This window comes from Dermochelys coriacea, chromosome 16 (genome assembly GCF_009764565.3).
Source record: "Dermochelys coriacea isolate rDerCor1 chromosome 16, rDerCor1.pri.v4, whole genome shotgun sequence".
In the NCBI taxonomy this organism is placed as follows: domain Eukaryota; kingdom Metazoa; phylum Chordata; order Testudines; family Dermochelyidae; genus Dermochelys; species Dermochelys coriacea.
The window spans coordinates 22839624-22852859 of NC_050083.1; the positions used below are offsets into that span (position 1 = coordinate 22839624).

The 13236-nt window shown below is 43.2% G+C and overlaps 1 protein-coding gene across 13 annotated transcripts in view; it reads right to left on the minus strand.

Annotated features, from left to right (window-relative positions):
- Positions 1 to 13236, minus strand: part of DENND1A (DENN domain containing 1A) — a 379559-nt gene that overhangs the window by 163665 nt on the left and 202658 nt on the right. For all 13 annotated transcript variants that reach the window (XM_038374765.2, XM_043498901.1, XM_038374762.2 and 10 more), the window contains exon 10: positions 3281 to 3381. In XM_038374765.2, the coding sequence (XP_038230693.1) occupies positions 3281 to 3381 (101 nt within the window). The remainder of the gene's footprint in view (positions 1 to 3280; positions 3382 to 13236) is intronic.

The following is a 13236-nucleotide window of genomic DNA, read 5'->3' on the forward strand; positions in this document are numbered from 1 at the left end:
GTCAGAGAGAGCAGAGACCGATTTTTGAGTAAAAATATATCCCACACTGTTCTGTGGCTATGTAGCATTTGGGATGACACTATTCATATGAATTTAGGTGAACAGGAACAGTTCTTAATTCACACCCCTCCCCAATCACACAGTGAATATGACTTTTGGCTTTCAGCATTAAAACTGAAGGATTGGCAGCATCTCTACTGGAGGTCACAATCAGGGTTAAGTAGGCACTTTTCAGCATATACATTTTTATTCACAACATCCCCAGTTCCTGTGCCCCCTCTTGTTAGTTTCACATCACTCCCTGGTGTGAAATTAACATGGAGCAGGGCAAAGCTAAGTAAGAATGGGAAAGAGGAGTGATTAGGAGCAGCATGAACTTAACAGGCAAGTTTTAGGTGTATTGCCAGTTTAAAAAAAGCCAAATTGCAGAAGCTTTCCTTAAAACGTGGCATAGTATGTGACCATGAAGTCAAAGATTATATCATAATGCATAGGCACAAGGGGGCCAAATTAAAATTGCACAAATCTTGCATTTCCTAATTTTTGAGAGTTGATTTTGCAACTTTAACAATGTTCTTTTAACATAGCTTTTGTAATAATTTATATAGTACTCACAATGTGCTAGATGCTGTACTGACATAAAGGAAGACAGTCCCTGCCCGAAGAGCTTAACTTGTACACAAGTCTGGAACTCCTTATGCTATTCGGCTCTCTCTGTGCCCTCAATTACTTCAGCCATCCTTCTGCCTGCTTTTGGGAAGAGTATCACTGTCTCTGTGCACTTGCTGTCTAAGACGGTTAATCAGGGGTCTCAAAGTCTCGGCCCCTGAGCCATCTGTGACACGAGAACCTCCCCACTGCAGCCCGTGGAGGAGAGACGCATGCAGACATGCTGCTGGCAATGTCTGCTGCAGGCGCCGCCCACCGCAGCTCCCATTGGCTGGGGAAGAGGGACAGAGATAGCATCACTAGGTGCTGGGCCCAGTCAGCCCTGGAGGCAGCATCATTAGTTGCCGGGCAGAGTCAGCCATGGAGGCAGCATCACTTTTCTCCCCACAACGAATATAAACCAGTCAAAATACCAAACACAACTATCTGATGCACACCTTGCTGCAATCCTGAAGGTTTCATCTGTTCAGTCACTGAGGCCAAACATCAACAGACAGAACAGAAGCACTGCCAGGTGTCTGGCAAACACTAAAAACTCTCTGGCAGGCGAAGAATTGTATGAAGTTGTATGACAGTTTATTTCTAAGAAATTCAAAATAAAAAATACAATATAAATTTTTTCTTTTCTGAACACCATCTTCAGTGACATTATTGGCCCGGTGGGAGGATTTGAGGACTGGCACTGGCCCTAAGGTAAACTGAGTTTGAGAGCCCTGCTGTTAACGGTACTCCTCCCTCACACGCCTCGAGATCAGGCTCAGATTCCCACTAAGTCATCCAAGACCAGGTAACCCCAACACAATAATCGCAATAACCTATCTCACTTTTCAAGTTAAAACAAAGTTTATTGGTGTGAGACACAAAATAAGAGGGGAATTGCAAACAAAATAAGGGGTCATAAATAGACTATACATACTGTGAGACCAACTTCCATGAGAAGTGTAGCTATCTGGGCTCTGTGCTTTTTGACCGGCATTAGTTAACAGTGAAGAAAACCTTACATATTATACATGTCTTTGTATTCCTCAGCTGTTGCAAATGTTCTTGTAAACCTTGTCTGCACTAAGAATTGTACCTGTTCCTGACAATAGATGTTGTCTGCAACAGGGGTAGCTGAACCAGAACTTTAAAAAACAACATACATTCAACTGTGACGGTTGACAGGACCAAATTATGTTCAGCACATTTCCAAAACGATTGCTGGGGCACGCTTTTTGCGATAGGAGAATAAATAGCTTCCTTCACAAATCCTGAAGCTGCCACTAAGGGTCTGTCTATATAGCAAAAATAATCCTGCAGCAGCAAATCACAGAGCCCGGGTCTACAGATTGGCGCTCATGGAATGGTGCTAAAAAATAGCCATGTAGATGCCCCAGCTCAGCCTGGAGCTTGGATTCTGAAACCTACTCTCTTCCCCAGGCTTCAGAGCCCAAGCTCCAGCCCAAGCTGGAATGTCTACATGGCTATTTTTAGTGTCATAGCATGAGCCCAAGTTTATAGTCCCAGACTCTGATACTTGCTGCTGCGAAATTTTTGGGGTTTTTTGGGCCATGTTGGTGTATCCTAAGGTCAACTGGCATATAAAATGACTTTCTAATGAAGAACAGATTTGATCGTTATACTCCACCTTCCACGTGCACATGCTAGACCATCTTAAAAACATTATTTGCTGCCACATCTTCTTCTCTGAGGGCAATGATCGTTTGTGTAGAAACCTGCATATTTGTTTTGTCAAATGATAAGAAAAGGGCCTGGATTGAAGATTTAATGGAGTCTTTCCTTCAAGAATGTATGAAGGGCCCGTCTAAAAATCTAAAACAGTGCTTGAAATGTTTCTTTGTTTGGATATATAGCAGGCAGCTGCTTGGCAGGCATCCTGTGTGCGTTGTCACTGTAAATGAATGTATTCTTAATTTGATCCAAGTAAAAGTTTTGGTTGACAGATTAAATAATGAAGAAAAACGCAAATGATTCCAGGCTGAAACTTTCTAGCTTGATGGGAAATTGGTTTGAGTAGCAAAAAGCATCTTGGGATGTTACAGGAAAGCTTATGGAGTTCACATGTGGGAGCACCCAGTGTCAAAGAATTCCCGCTCTCTTTCCCTTCCGTAGGAAGCTATAACTCCATGCTAACGGAGCAGGAGAGACAGAAAATGTTTACACCCTCTTCCAAATAACGTGTCAATTTCTAAACTCACACTGCAAAATAGAAGATTGTAACAGGAAAGCACCAAAGAAAAAATAAACTGACAAATCAGGAAAGCAACGGGAAAATAGGAGTTATCTGTTTCTACCTGTATCATTTATTTTTGGAGTCTTCTTGATTTAAAATGCAACAGTTAAACAAAATCTATGCTGTAATAGTGAATATTGCAGATCTAAAATTAGTATATAGTAACATTCTATAATAATATATCATGTTAGAGTAACTAATAAGACTGGTGCTATTATATTATGCTATGAAAACAATGTATTTGACTTACTTAATCAACTACTTATTTAACATACACATATAAATTTTTAGATTAACTGTTACACCATAAAAACACTTAAATCTTAAAATGCAGAGATTCATAAAACTGTTGTGTATTTAAGTGATCTACAGTCTTACCAGCAGTAGTCCAATAGATGCGGGGGCAGAACAGGAATGTAAACATGTTGCCAGAACATTGGGTAGAGCATAGCTGCAGACCCATGAATGCAGGCAGTTAACTGAAAGATATAAATCAAAACAAGATCATAAATAAGATAAAACTTAAGCTTAAAAGAAGTGGCTGGCCAAATAAACAAATAAATCATAAAATAAAATAGTCTGTTAGAAGTAGCAACTGTTTTTGTTTCTGAAGATTTGACTACAGAACATACATTGCACTGGTAACAAATGCTAGTGACGGGTGGAGTAATTCTGGTTCATGATGGCTGTTTGACTTAATTTTGTTAATATCTGAGAGCATATTTCGCCCAACACACACAATCTGAAGACAGCATTTCACATCTTCTTCAAAGCAACAGAAGCAGAATTGGGGGCAGAAGGGAAGAGGGAGGAAATGGCAGAAAAATGGCAGAAAAAGCCTGATTCTGGCAATTTCCACCTAGTGAGTAGCTTAGAGATGTAATAAAACAATGGTATAAATATTAAGGAAAAAAAAATCTGTTACCTCAATAGTACAGTAGGAACTTGGGACTAATAAATCATAAACAGCATGGGTTTCTCTAAAACAATTCCCCCCAAGCAAATTGATCATTTTGGCTAGAATTACTGAATAAATGGGTAAAAGAAAGAGTCTGTGTTCCTTGCCTTCAGCATTTGATCTACTGACTCTCACAATTTTTCATTAAAAGTTAATTCAAATTGGCTTGGACATTGACACAAACTGAGAACTAAAGATAAATGGCAATCAAGTTGTGGGGAGGTGCCTAGTAAGATGCTGGAGGAATTGATTTGGGTCCCAACGTTATTTAAAATCTTAATTAATAACCAAGAAGAGAATGTGAAATTTACTGAAGAAATTAAAATGGGAGATATTGTGAACCCCTAAACAGACAGATACTTAAAAACACAAGGAAGCAGAAAAGGTCAAAATACTGCATGAGCAGGAAATAATATTAATATTAATAATTATTAGTATTTGTATTACTATAGCACCTAGGAACCTTAGCCATGGACAATCATCCCACTGTGTTAGACACAATACACACACAAAACAAAAAGTCCCTGGCTCCAAAGAGCTTACAATCAAAGAATAAAAGAGAAGAGACAACAGAGGCATATAGACAGATAGTGGAGTACAAGGAAACAATTAAACAGTATTGGTCAGCATAGCAGGCAGTGAATGAATGATTTATCCTGGAAAACAAAGATAATATATCTGGGGAAACAATTCAAAACTCAGATAAATCAATGTAAATGGAGACAGATACTTTGAAAAAAGCAGTTACGCTGAAAGAGAGCAAGGGATGATAGTGGACACCGAACAACCTAGAAAAGAGCTGTCTTCTCATTTGGGAGCTGCACACAAAGAGGTATCATGGCCCAGGATGATGTCATGTACCTTGTGAGTACATACCTAGAATAATGCTCAGCTTGGAGCATAAGAAACAATTTAAATGAAATTAAAAGAAATTCAGCAAAATGTTTAAAGGAAGGGAAGAACAGACTTCTGAGGAAAGATAGAGTCAAATACAAACAGTTTGACTAAATGACGACAAAGACAGACAACACTCTCCATGTGTATCTAAAAGGTGTAAACTCCAAGGACACGCAGCAGTTTAGGGTGACCTACAGACATAATGGGATGAAATAAAACAAAGGAAAAGTCAGAATGATCATTAGGAAGCATGTTTTAACTGTGGGACTTATTAGGTTGCAGTGTAGTCCCCAGAAGGCAGTGGAGTCATTTGCAAATGGACAAACCACTGAGATATACATTGTGCCACAGGGAACCAGTGACTGGCAAAGGAAATGGTCTAGGTGAGCTAACAGGTCTTCGTCTCTAATGTCAATTCTTAAATTAAGACTTATCCTGCAACACAACAAGGCATAACAGGCTGCCGCATCAGGACTCCATGTTGGGGAAATAAGTCTCAATTGTGAATCTAGTTTCTGTGGTTCATGCCAGAGCCTTTAATGCATTTTCAATGCAGTTTTTGTTGGCTTGTTTTAACTCATGGGTAACTGTTAGTATGTGAACAACAAAACCTGTTTTTGGAGTTAATGTGTGGCTGATTGGGCATCAAGAATGAAGACTGACTATATTTTAAACATCTTATTTTTAGCCCATGAACTAAAACCTACTGAAGTCTAGGGATGAAACAGATCTGGATAAGCTGCGAGGATACAAGAGGAAATACTGAGACTCTCTGGAAGGGAGCCAAGGTTCTGTGCACTGTGATACAGCCACACGGAACCAAATGGCAAAAATGTAACCATTAAAGTGAACAAAAATAGATTTGACAATTTACCCCTCAAAAAACAGATGGTTTTTTCCCTCGATTTTTTAAAAAAACACTCCCAAGCTGGTAACCTTGTATGCCACGTATAAGCCCACAGTTGACTTTTATGACTGAGCTATATACCACTATGTTAGAAAGCCAGAGCCTTAAGATATACACTATAGCTAGAGGAGAGATGTTAGAATATTTAGTGTTATTATATTTAAAAAAAGAGATAAATAATCTACCATAGTTACAGAACCCAGTACTGTACTGCAGCCCTGTGAAAAGTATTTGCCAATCTCATGGAATATGAATCACTGCCTGTTTAATGCCATTAGATAGCCATCTGTCTTGATTATTAGGGCCTCAGGCTCTCCATTTCATAATAAATTTACATTGGGATTCAGAGACTTATTGCTGATCACAACATCAAGAAGGGTTTCCCTAAACCTCTGACTGCTAGAAGCTGGGACTGGACGACAGAGGTGGATCACACGGCAAATTGCTCTGTTCAGTTCATTCCCTCTGAAGCATCTGGCACCAGCCACTGTCAGAAGATAGGATACGGGCTAGATGGACCATTGGTCTGACTCAGTATGGTCATTCTTATGTTGTTACGGGTTACAGCAATTAGGTGAAGGAGGGAAACACCATTTTCTATAATATTTCTGATAACTAAGACAAGAAAATATCTAAAAAGCAAATTCTAATAGTATGCAAAACCCTGGAAAAGGGGGTAGGAGGATTTTCTTGTCCCCTATAAATGACACAATGGGAGAGGGTTAACATTAAAATATGACTGAATCATACAGAAAACAATTGATTCTTTGGGATATAATCAGCACAAAAATCCAAGGGTCCAAAAAGTATTTGGTATATCACACAAGAGTAATAACATAACAGTTTTAACAATGTTTATGAGGGTATCACTTAGCGGTGTCTGACCTCTGCTTCAATGTTTAGGCCTCTATATTCTTTTTACCCTTTTTGATGCTGCATTGCAGCCTTGTTTACATCTCAAGGCAGAGATGGTTCCTGGGATGCAATGACAAGCCAGTTTTTAACACTGCCTTTATTAGGCTGCACCCCATGAAGACTACTGCTTTCGCTTTTCTATGTAGGTTTTTAAAAGGTCACCTGTTATGTGGTATCTGTGAGTTTTCGAATGTCAGTAACTTGCCTTTATTAACAGAGGAACATGTGTATACAGGAAAAGCGAGGAGTCAAAAGCCCTAGCTACAAGAATTCTTTAAGTTACTGTGCCATGAACAGCTTCAGTTTGGAGATTTTCCAAGTGTAACCAGTTTGTTGTAATCTCAAAACCCTACTTTCCTGCTAACTTATTTAAATAGATACCATGCTCTTTGTGGATGGTGCACGGTGTTAAGAAAGAAAAAGTGGAATCCACAGTAAACACTCACTGTATTGGTTAAGTTCTAATTCTTAAAAACGTTCTTCAGTAGCATGGGTTTGTCTGTCCCTGTACTCGTCTCCATATGCCTGTTTCCCATCTTGACCACATTTTATCAGTTTACCTGTTCTGTTCCTTATGCACCACTCAAACCAAGACATTTAGGGGAAAGCACTATTCTAATGCTAAGAACTTTACGTAGTGCTGAAATGTACAGTGCACTTGTAAAAACATACAATAAGACGCTCTCTGCTCTCAAGAGCTCACAGTCTAACACAGCATTTCACAGCCAAAAGGGCTTTTAAAATTATTGTTAGACTGTGATCTGTATCACCATTGCATGGTGACCAGATCTTCAAGTATATGCATCTGCATTAATTTCTCTTGCGCTGCTCTGCACAGATTGGTAGGTTCACGATTATGGTAAAACACAGTTCTCCTTTGCAAACATAAGGAAAAAAAATTTAAATTAGTAAATGGAGGAAACTAAAGATTTGGAGGTTTGGTCCAGACGCTTGACAAAAGCTCTTGGATATGGAAACTGGAATAGAATAGAAAACAGGCTTTTAAGCAAGACTGATGTCCAGATACTATAAATACAGATGTAGCTAGTTTATAGATTTTTAGTACTTCCTGGGCTGTTTTAGATAATACAGCAAGAATAACATTTCCAAATCTATTTCCACTTCTGGATCCAAATCAGGAAGTGCAATTATCCCTTCACCCCTCATATCACACTTTTTTGAAAAAAATCAGGAGCAGTTAAACATTTAGGTTTGATTCAAGTTTTGACCAAAGGGTTTGGGTTACTTTTTCTGGACCCATTCACCCATCTCCACTTACAGGTTGCAAGCTAAGAGAAAGTTACTGACTTTGCAGTAACCGAAGTTCTTCGAAATGTGTGTCCCTGTGGGTGCTCCACTCCAGGTGATGATGTGTCCCAGTGCCGTTGATCAGAGATCTTTGGTAGCAGTGCCTGGTCAGGACACACGTGCTCAGCTGCTGTCTCACGGTCTCGTTAGAGTGTGCCTAAACACGCGCATCCCACATCCCCCTCAGGTCCTTCTCTACTGTGAGAAGTCAGTGTAGAACTCCAAAGTAGAGGGGAGGAGAGCGAGGAGTGGAGTACCCACCCGGACCCACATCTCGAAGAACTTCAGTTACTGCAAGGTGAATAACTTTCTCTTCCTCTCTGAGTGCTGTCCCTGTCGGTGCTCTACTCCAGGTGAATGTGAAACAGTACCCACTAAGGCTGGTGGGACTTTGGAGTTGCAGCAGTGAGTACTGTAGACAGTACTGTATGGCCCACTGTGGTGTCTGCTGTGGTATCCTGTGTGATAGCATAGTGTTTAGTAAATGTGTGTTCAGAGGACCACATGGCCGCCTTACAGATATCAGGAATGGGTACATTATGGAGGAAAGCAACGGATGTTGACATGGCTCGAGTAGAATGAGTTCCGATGCCTTCGGGCGATTGAGCATTTTGAATGTGATAACAGGATCTGATGCAGTCATAGATCCACTTGGAAAGACGTTGTTTAGAAACTGCGGCACCCTTTGATTGCTCGGTAGTGGAGACAAATAGGCGGGAGGACTTACAAAATGGTTTAGTCCTGTCTAAATAGAAGGCCAGTACTCATCTGATGTCGAGGGTGTGCAGCGTTGCCTTGTGTGGAGTCATGTGAGGTTTGGGATAAAATGTAGGTAAGTATATTCGATGGTTAAGGTGGATACCACCTTAGGGAGAAATTTAGGGTGGGTTCGCAGGGTAACTTTGTCTTTAGAGAAGGTTGTGTAGGGAGGGTAGGCCATCAGGGTGCTTATTCCCCCTACCCTCCTTGCTGATGTTATAGAAGAAGGCTACTTTCATGGACATATGAAGATGAGATGAAGTAGCTAAGGGCTCAAATGGAGGTTTTGTAAGACCGCAAACAACGAGATTGACATTCCATTCAGCTGCGGATGGGTAAATCTTCGGGTAGAGATTTTGTAGACCCATGAGGAAGCGTTTTATGGTGGAGTGGGCAAAGAGTGAATATTCGTACCCTGATGGAGCTGAGTGAGAGTCCATTCTGGTTAAGTTCCAGGAGATAGTCTAGGATGTTAGGAAGGCTCAAGATATGGGGTGATAAATGTTTGTTTGACCACCACAGGGAAAACCACTTCCACTTCTGCAGATAAGTTTTACGAGTGGAGTCTTTTCTACCATGCAGGAGGACATATTGGACTTGCTCAGAAGAGGCTAATTCGTGGGTCTGGAACCATGAAGGAACCATGGTGTCAGGTGGAGTTTCTGGAGCTGGGGGTGAAGAATTTGCCTGTTGTCCTGGGAAAGGAGACCTGGTCTGTCGAGGAGAGTCCGTGGAGGATGGGCGGATATGTGGAGCAGGTAAGGATACCACGTTTGTCTCGGCCAAGCTAGGGCAATGAGTATGACATGGGCCTTGTCGTCTCTGATCTTGCGAAGGACCCTGTGTATCAGAGGGATCGGTGGAAAGGCATACAGGAGAGAGTTGTTCCACAGAATGAGGAATGCGTCTCCAAGGGATATGGTCCTGAATCCCGCTCTGGAGCAAAAGAGGCATTTGCAATTCTGGGTTGTGGCAAAGAGGTCTATTGACGAGGTGCCCCATTGGGAGAAGAGCTGTTGTAGTATCGTGGGGTGCAATTCCCACTCATGTACTTTGGAGACGTGTCTGCTGAGTGTATCAGTGGTAGTGTTGTTACAGCCGGGTAAGTACGACACAACAATTTGTATGTGGTGTTGTATGCACCAATTCCATAATCGGATGACTTCCATGAATAGGGAGTCTGATCGTACTCCCCCTTGTCTGATGATGTAAACATACACGCTATATTGTCCTTTAGGATCTGGATAAATTTGTTCTTTCTTAGGGAAAGAAAGTGGAGGCAGGCTTGTCTCACTGCTCTGAGCTCTAGGAGGTTTATGTGTAGACACGTCTCTGGCATGGAGCAGTGGCCTTGTGCTGTGTGTCCCTCCAGATGCACTCCCCAACCTATCAGGGAAGCATCCGTGGTGAGCATGAGCGTGGGGGATTGCTGTTGAAAGAGAACGCCAATGCAAAGGTTCTCTGGTCTTGTCCACCATTGCAGGGAAGCTAGTACGTTTGCTGGAGGAGTCAGTAGTGTGCAGAGGCTGTGCCTGCTGGGTTTGTAGTTTGAGTTGAGCCAACCCTGAAGACATCTCATGTGCAGCCTGGCGTACTTCACTATGAAGGTGGTAGCTGCCATGTGTCCAAGGAGCTGCACACAAATTTCTTGCCTGTATCCTGGGACGAACAAAGAGCATATGTATGAGGTGTAAGATAGTGAAGAATCTGGTGTGTGGTAGTGAGGCTCTGGTTCAAACTGAGTCCAGTGAGCGCCAATGAATTCAATCTGCTGTGTAGGCGTCAGGGTGGGTTTTTGGACATTTATTTGTAGGCCCAAGCTGTGGAAGAGTGAGATGGTGAAATGGGTAACTTGAAGCGTCTCGGCGTATGAGTTACCCTTGATGAGGCAATCGTCTAGGTAGGGGAAAAGTATGACCCCATGTCTGTGGAGGTGGGCCACGACTATAGCTAGGGTTTTATACTCTCAGTGCTCTAGAGAGTCCAAAAGGGAGTACTCTGTATTGGAAAAGGTCGTGTCTGATTGTGAAGCATAAGAAGCATCTTTGGGCCAGATGAATGGATATGTGAAAATAGGCATCTTGTAGGTCGAGGGCTGTGAACCAGTCCCCTTGTTCCAGGGAAGATGTTATTGTGCCCAGTGTGACCATCTTGAATTTTTTACTCTTACAAATTTGTTCAGTCGGTGTAGGTCTAGTATAGGCCTCCATCCCCCTGTCTTTTTCTGGGTCAGAAAGTAGTGGGAGTAGAACCCTTTTCCTCGATGTTGTGTTGGCATGGGTTCCACTGCACCTATCCACAGAAGGTGATCCACTTCTACAAGAAGTAGGTGCTCGCGAGAGGGGTCCCTGAAGAAGGATGGGGAAGGGGAAAGGGTAGGAGTGTGGAATATAAAAGGGATGGAGTAGCCAGACTGAACTATTTCTAGGACCCAACGGTCCTGTGTAATCTTTCTGCCAGGCATGATGGAAAGCCTGGAGGCAGTGGCCAAATGGGCAAGTAGGCAGTGGAGTTAAGGAATGGTCCTGCAGACCCTCGACCAACGCTTCAAATTTGTTGTTTATTCCCAGTGGGTGGGAAGTAGCTGTTTGCACTTGGTTTTGTCTGCTCTTAGGAGGTCTAGGGCAATTCCTACGCATGTCTTAGGGTCTGTTCTGAGGCCGGTGATACTGTTGTGTACGTGACCTCTGGTAAGATTGATACTGTTGTCTCCTGGGAATTGATGAGTATATGCCCAGGGTGCGTAGGGTTGCTCTAGAGTCTTTCATGGTGTGAAGGACCTCGCCCATTTTTTTTTTTTTTTGGAAAAAAGTCTGTCTTTATCGAAGGGGAGGTCCTCCACTTTGGTCTGCAGATCTTTGGGGAGACCTGATGCAGAGAGCCAGGAAGCTCTATACATAACCACAGCACTTGCGGTAGTATGGGCAGCTGTATCTGCCCTGTCTAGAGATGCTTGTAGGGCCATCCTGGAAACAAATTGGCCTTCAACAAGGACTGATTTAAAGTCTGCTCTCCTGTCCTTTGGAATATGTGAGGTAAAGTCAAAGAGTTTATTGTAGTTATCAAAGTCATAGCTTGCAAGTAGGGCAGAGTAGTTTGCAATTCTGAATTGCAGAGTGGAGGAGGTATAAAACCTTGCGGCCCAGGGCATCAAGATGTTTGAGGTCCTTGTCTTGCGGGGTGGGCTAGTAGTGTGGATGTTTTGTCCTGTGGGTCGTAGCATCCACTACAAGAGAATTTGGTTGTGGACGAGAGAATAAAAAGTCTACGTCCTTAGCAGGAATATAATATCTGCGTTCAGCCTTTTTGTAAGTTGGTAAGATAGAGGCTGGAGTCTGCCAGAGTGTGTCAGCTGGTTCTAGGAGTGCGTCATTTATGGGAAGCGCGATCTTTGAGGATGAAGAGAGTTGAAGGATTTTGAGGAGTTTGTGTTGTGTCTCCTGGACATCTTCTAAAGGGATGTCTTGGCTGAGTGCCACCCTCTTGAAAAGTTCCTGGTACTGTTTCAGGTCATCCACATTCTGTGGAGGCAGAGGCATGAGGGCTCCGTCTGGAGCTGATGGAGAGTTGGAGTTCGACAAATCAGGGTATGGTCCCTGGCCCACATCTTCAGAGGAGGGTTTGGGCGCTCTAGAAGTAGATGGAGCTGGAGGCGCAGAAGGAGCTTGTGGTCTGGTGGAAGAAGCATGAGGTTGAATGGCAGTAGAAGCTGGCCAAGGGTACCAATGAGACCAAGGCATGGGATAAGAGAAGTTAGATGCCACCGATGGGGGGGTGCAAAGTAGGGAAACTGAGGCTGGTGGTTGTTCGCCATGGTCTGAGGTGTAAAAGGTTCTGGTGCAGGAGGAGAGGCAGGTGGGGGGAACTCCTACTGTTGTTGCATATCAGGCTCGCTGTCAGTAAAGATGGTCAGATCAGATGGGGAGAGCGGCTGGTCAAAGAGTGAGCACTGTGTGTCCAGGAGCGGAGAGTTAGGCTCATGTGCCAATGAAAGGTCATCTTGACTTAGGAACTGTTGTTGCTGTTCCCTAGGGTCTGGCTCCACTGCGCACGATCTGTGCTCGGAGGCATGCAAAGATTTTTGTTTAGCTTTCCCCAGTGCCGTGGATCTCTTGTGTGTGCCCTGCGAGAGGTCCATTGCTGCTGCATGAGCGGTGGGCAGGCTCAGTGCCGATGTTCTTGTCTGCACTGGAGTAGAGCACACTGTCGGCACCGGGTCTATTTTTGGTGCTGAAGAGATCTTCCCTGCATGGGAAGTTGGGTCCCTGGCTCTGCACTCCACAAAAGCCGCTGAAGTGCTGGGACTGTCGGAGGCTCCTGCCTTCAAGCGCTAACAGCACTGAGGGTAAGGATCTTGCAGGAGACCCTTTACCCTTGTGAAAGTCTCCACTTGGAGACAGTTGGGCTTCTTGCCTCTCTGCCTGAGAGGGTAAAGCTGTGCTCCCAATAGGTTCGGACCTGGCCGGGGAGCGTGAGGGAGAGGGTTTACCATTGCCGTTCTCTGGAGATGGTTGAAGGGATTTCTGCATAAAAATAATTTTCAGCCACAGGTCCCTATCACAACGAGCCCTGGTTTTGATGCTTGTGCAA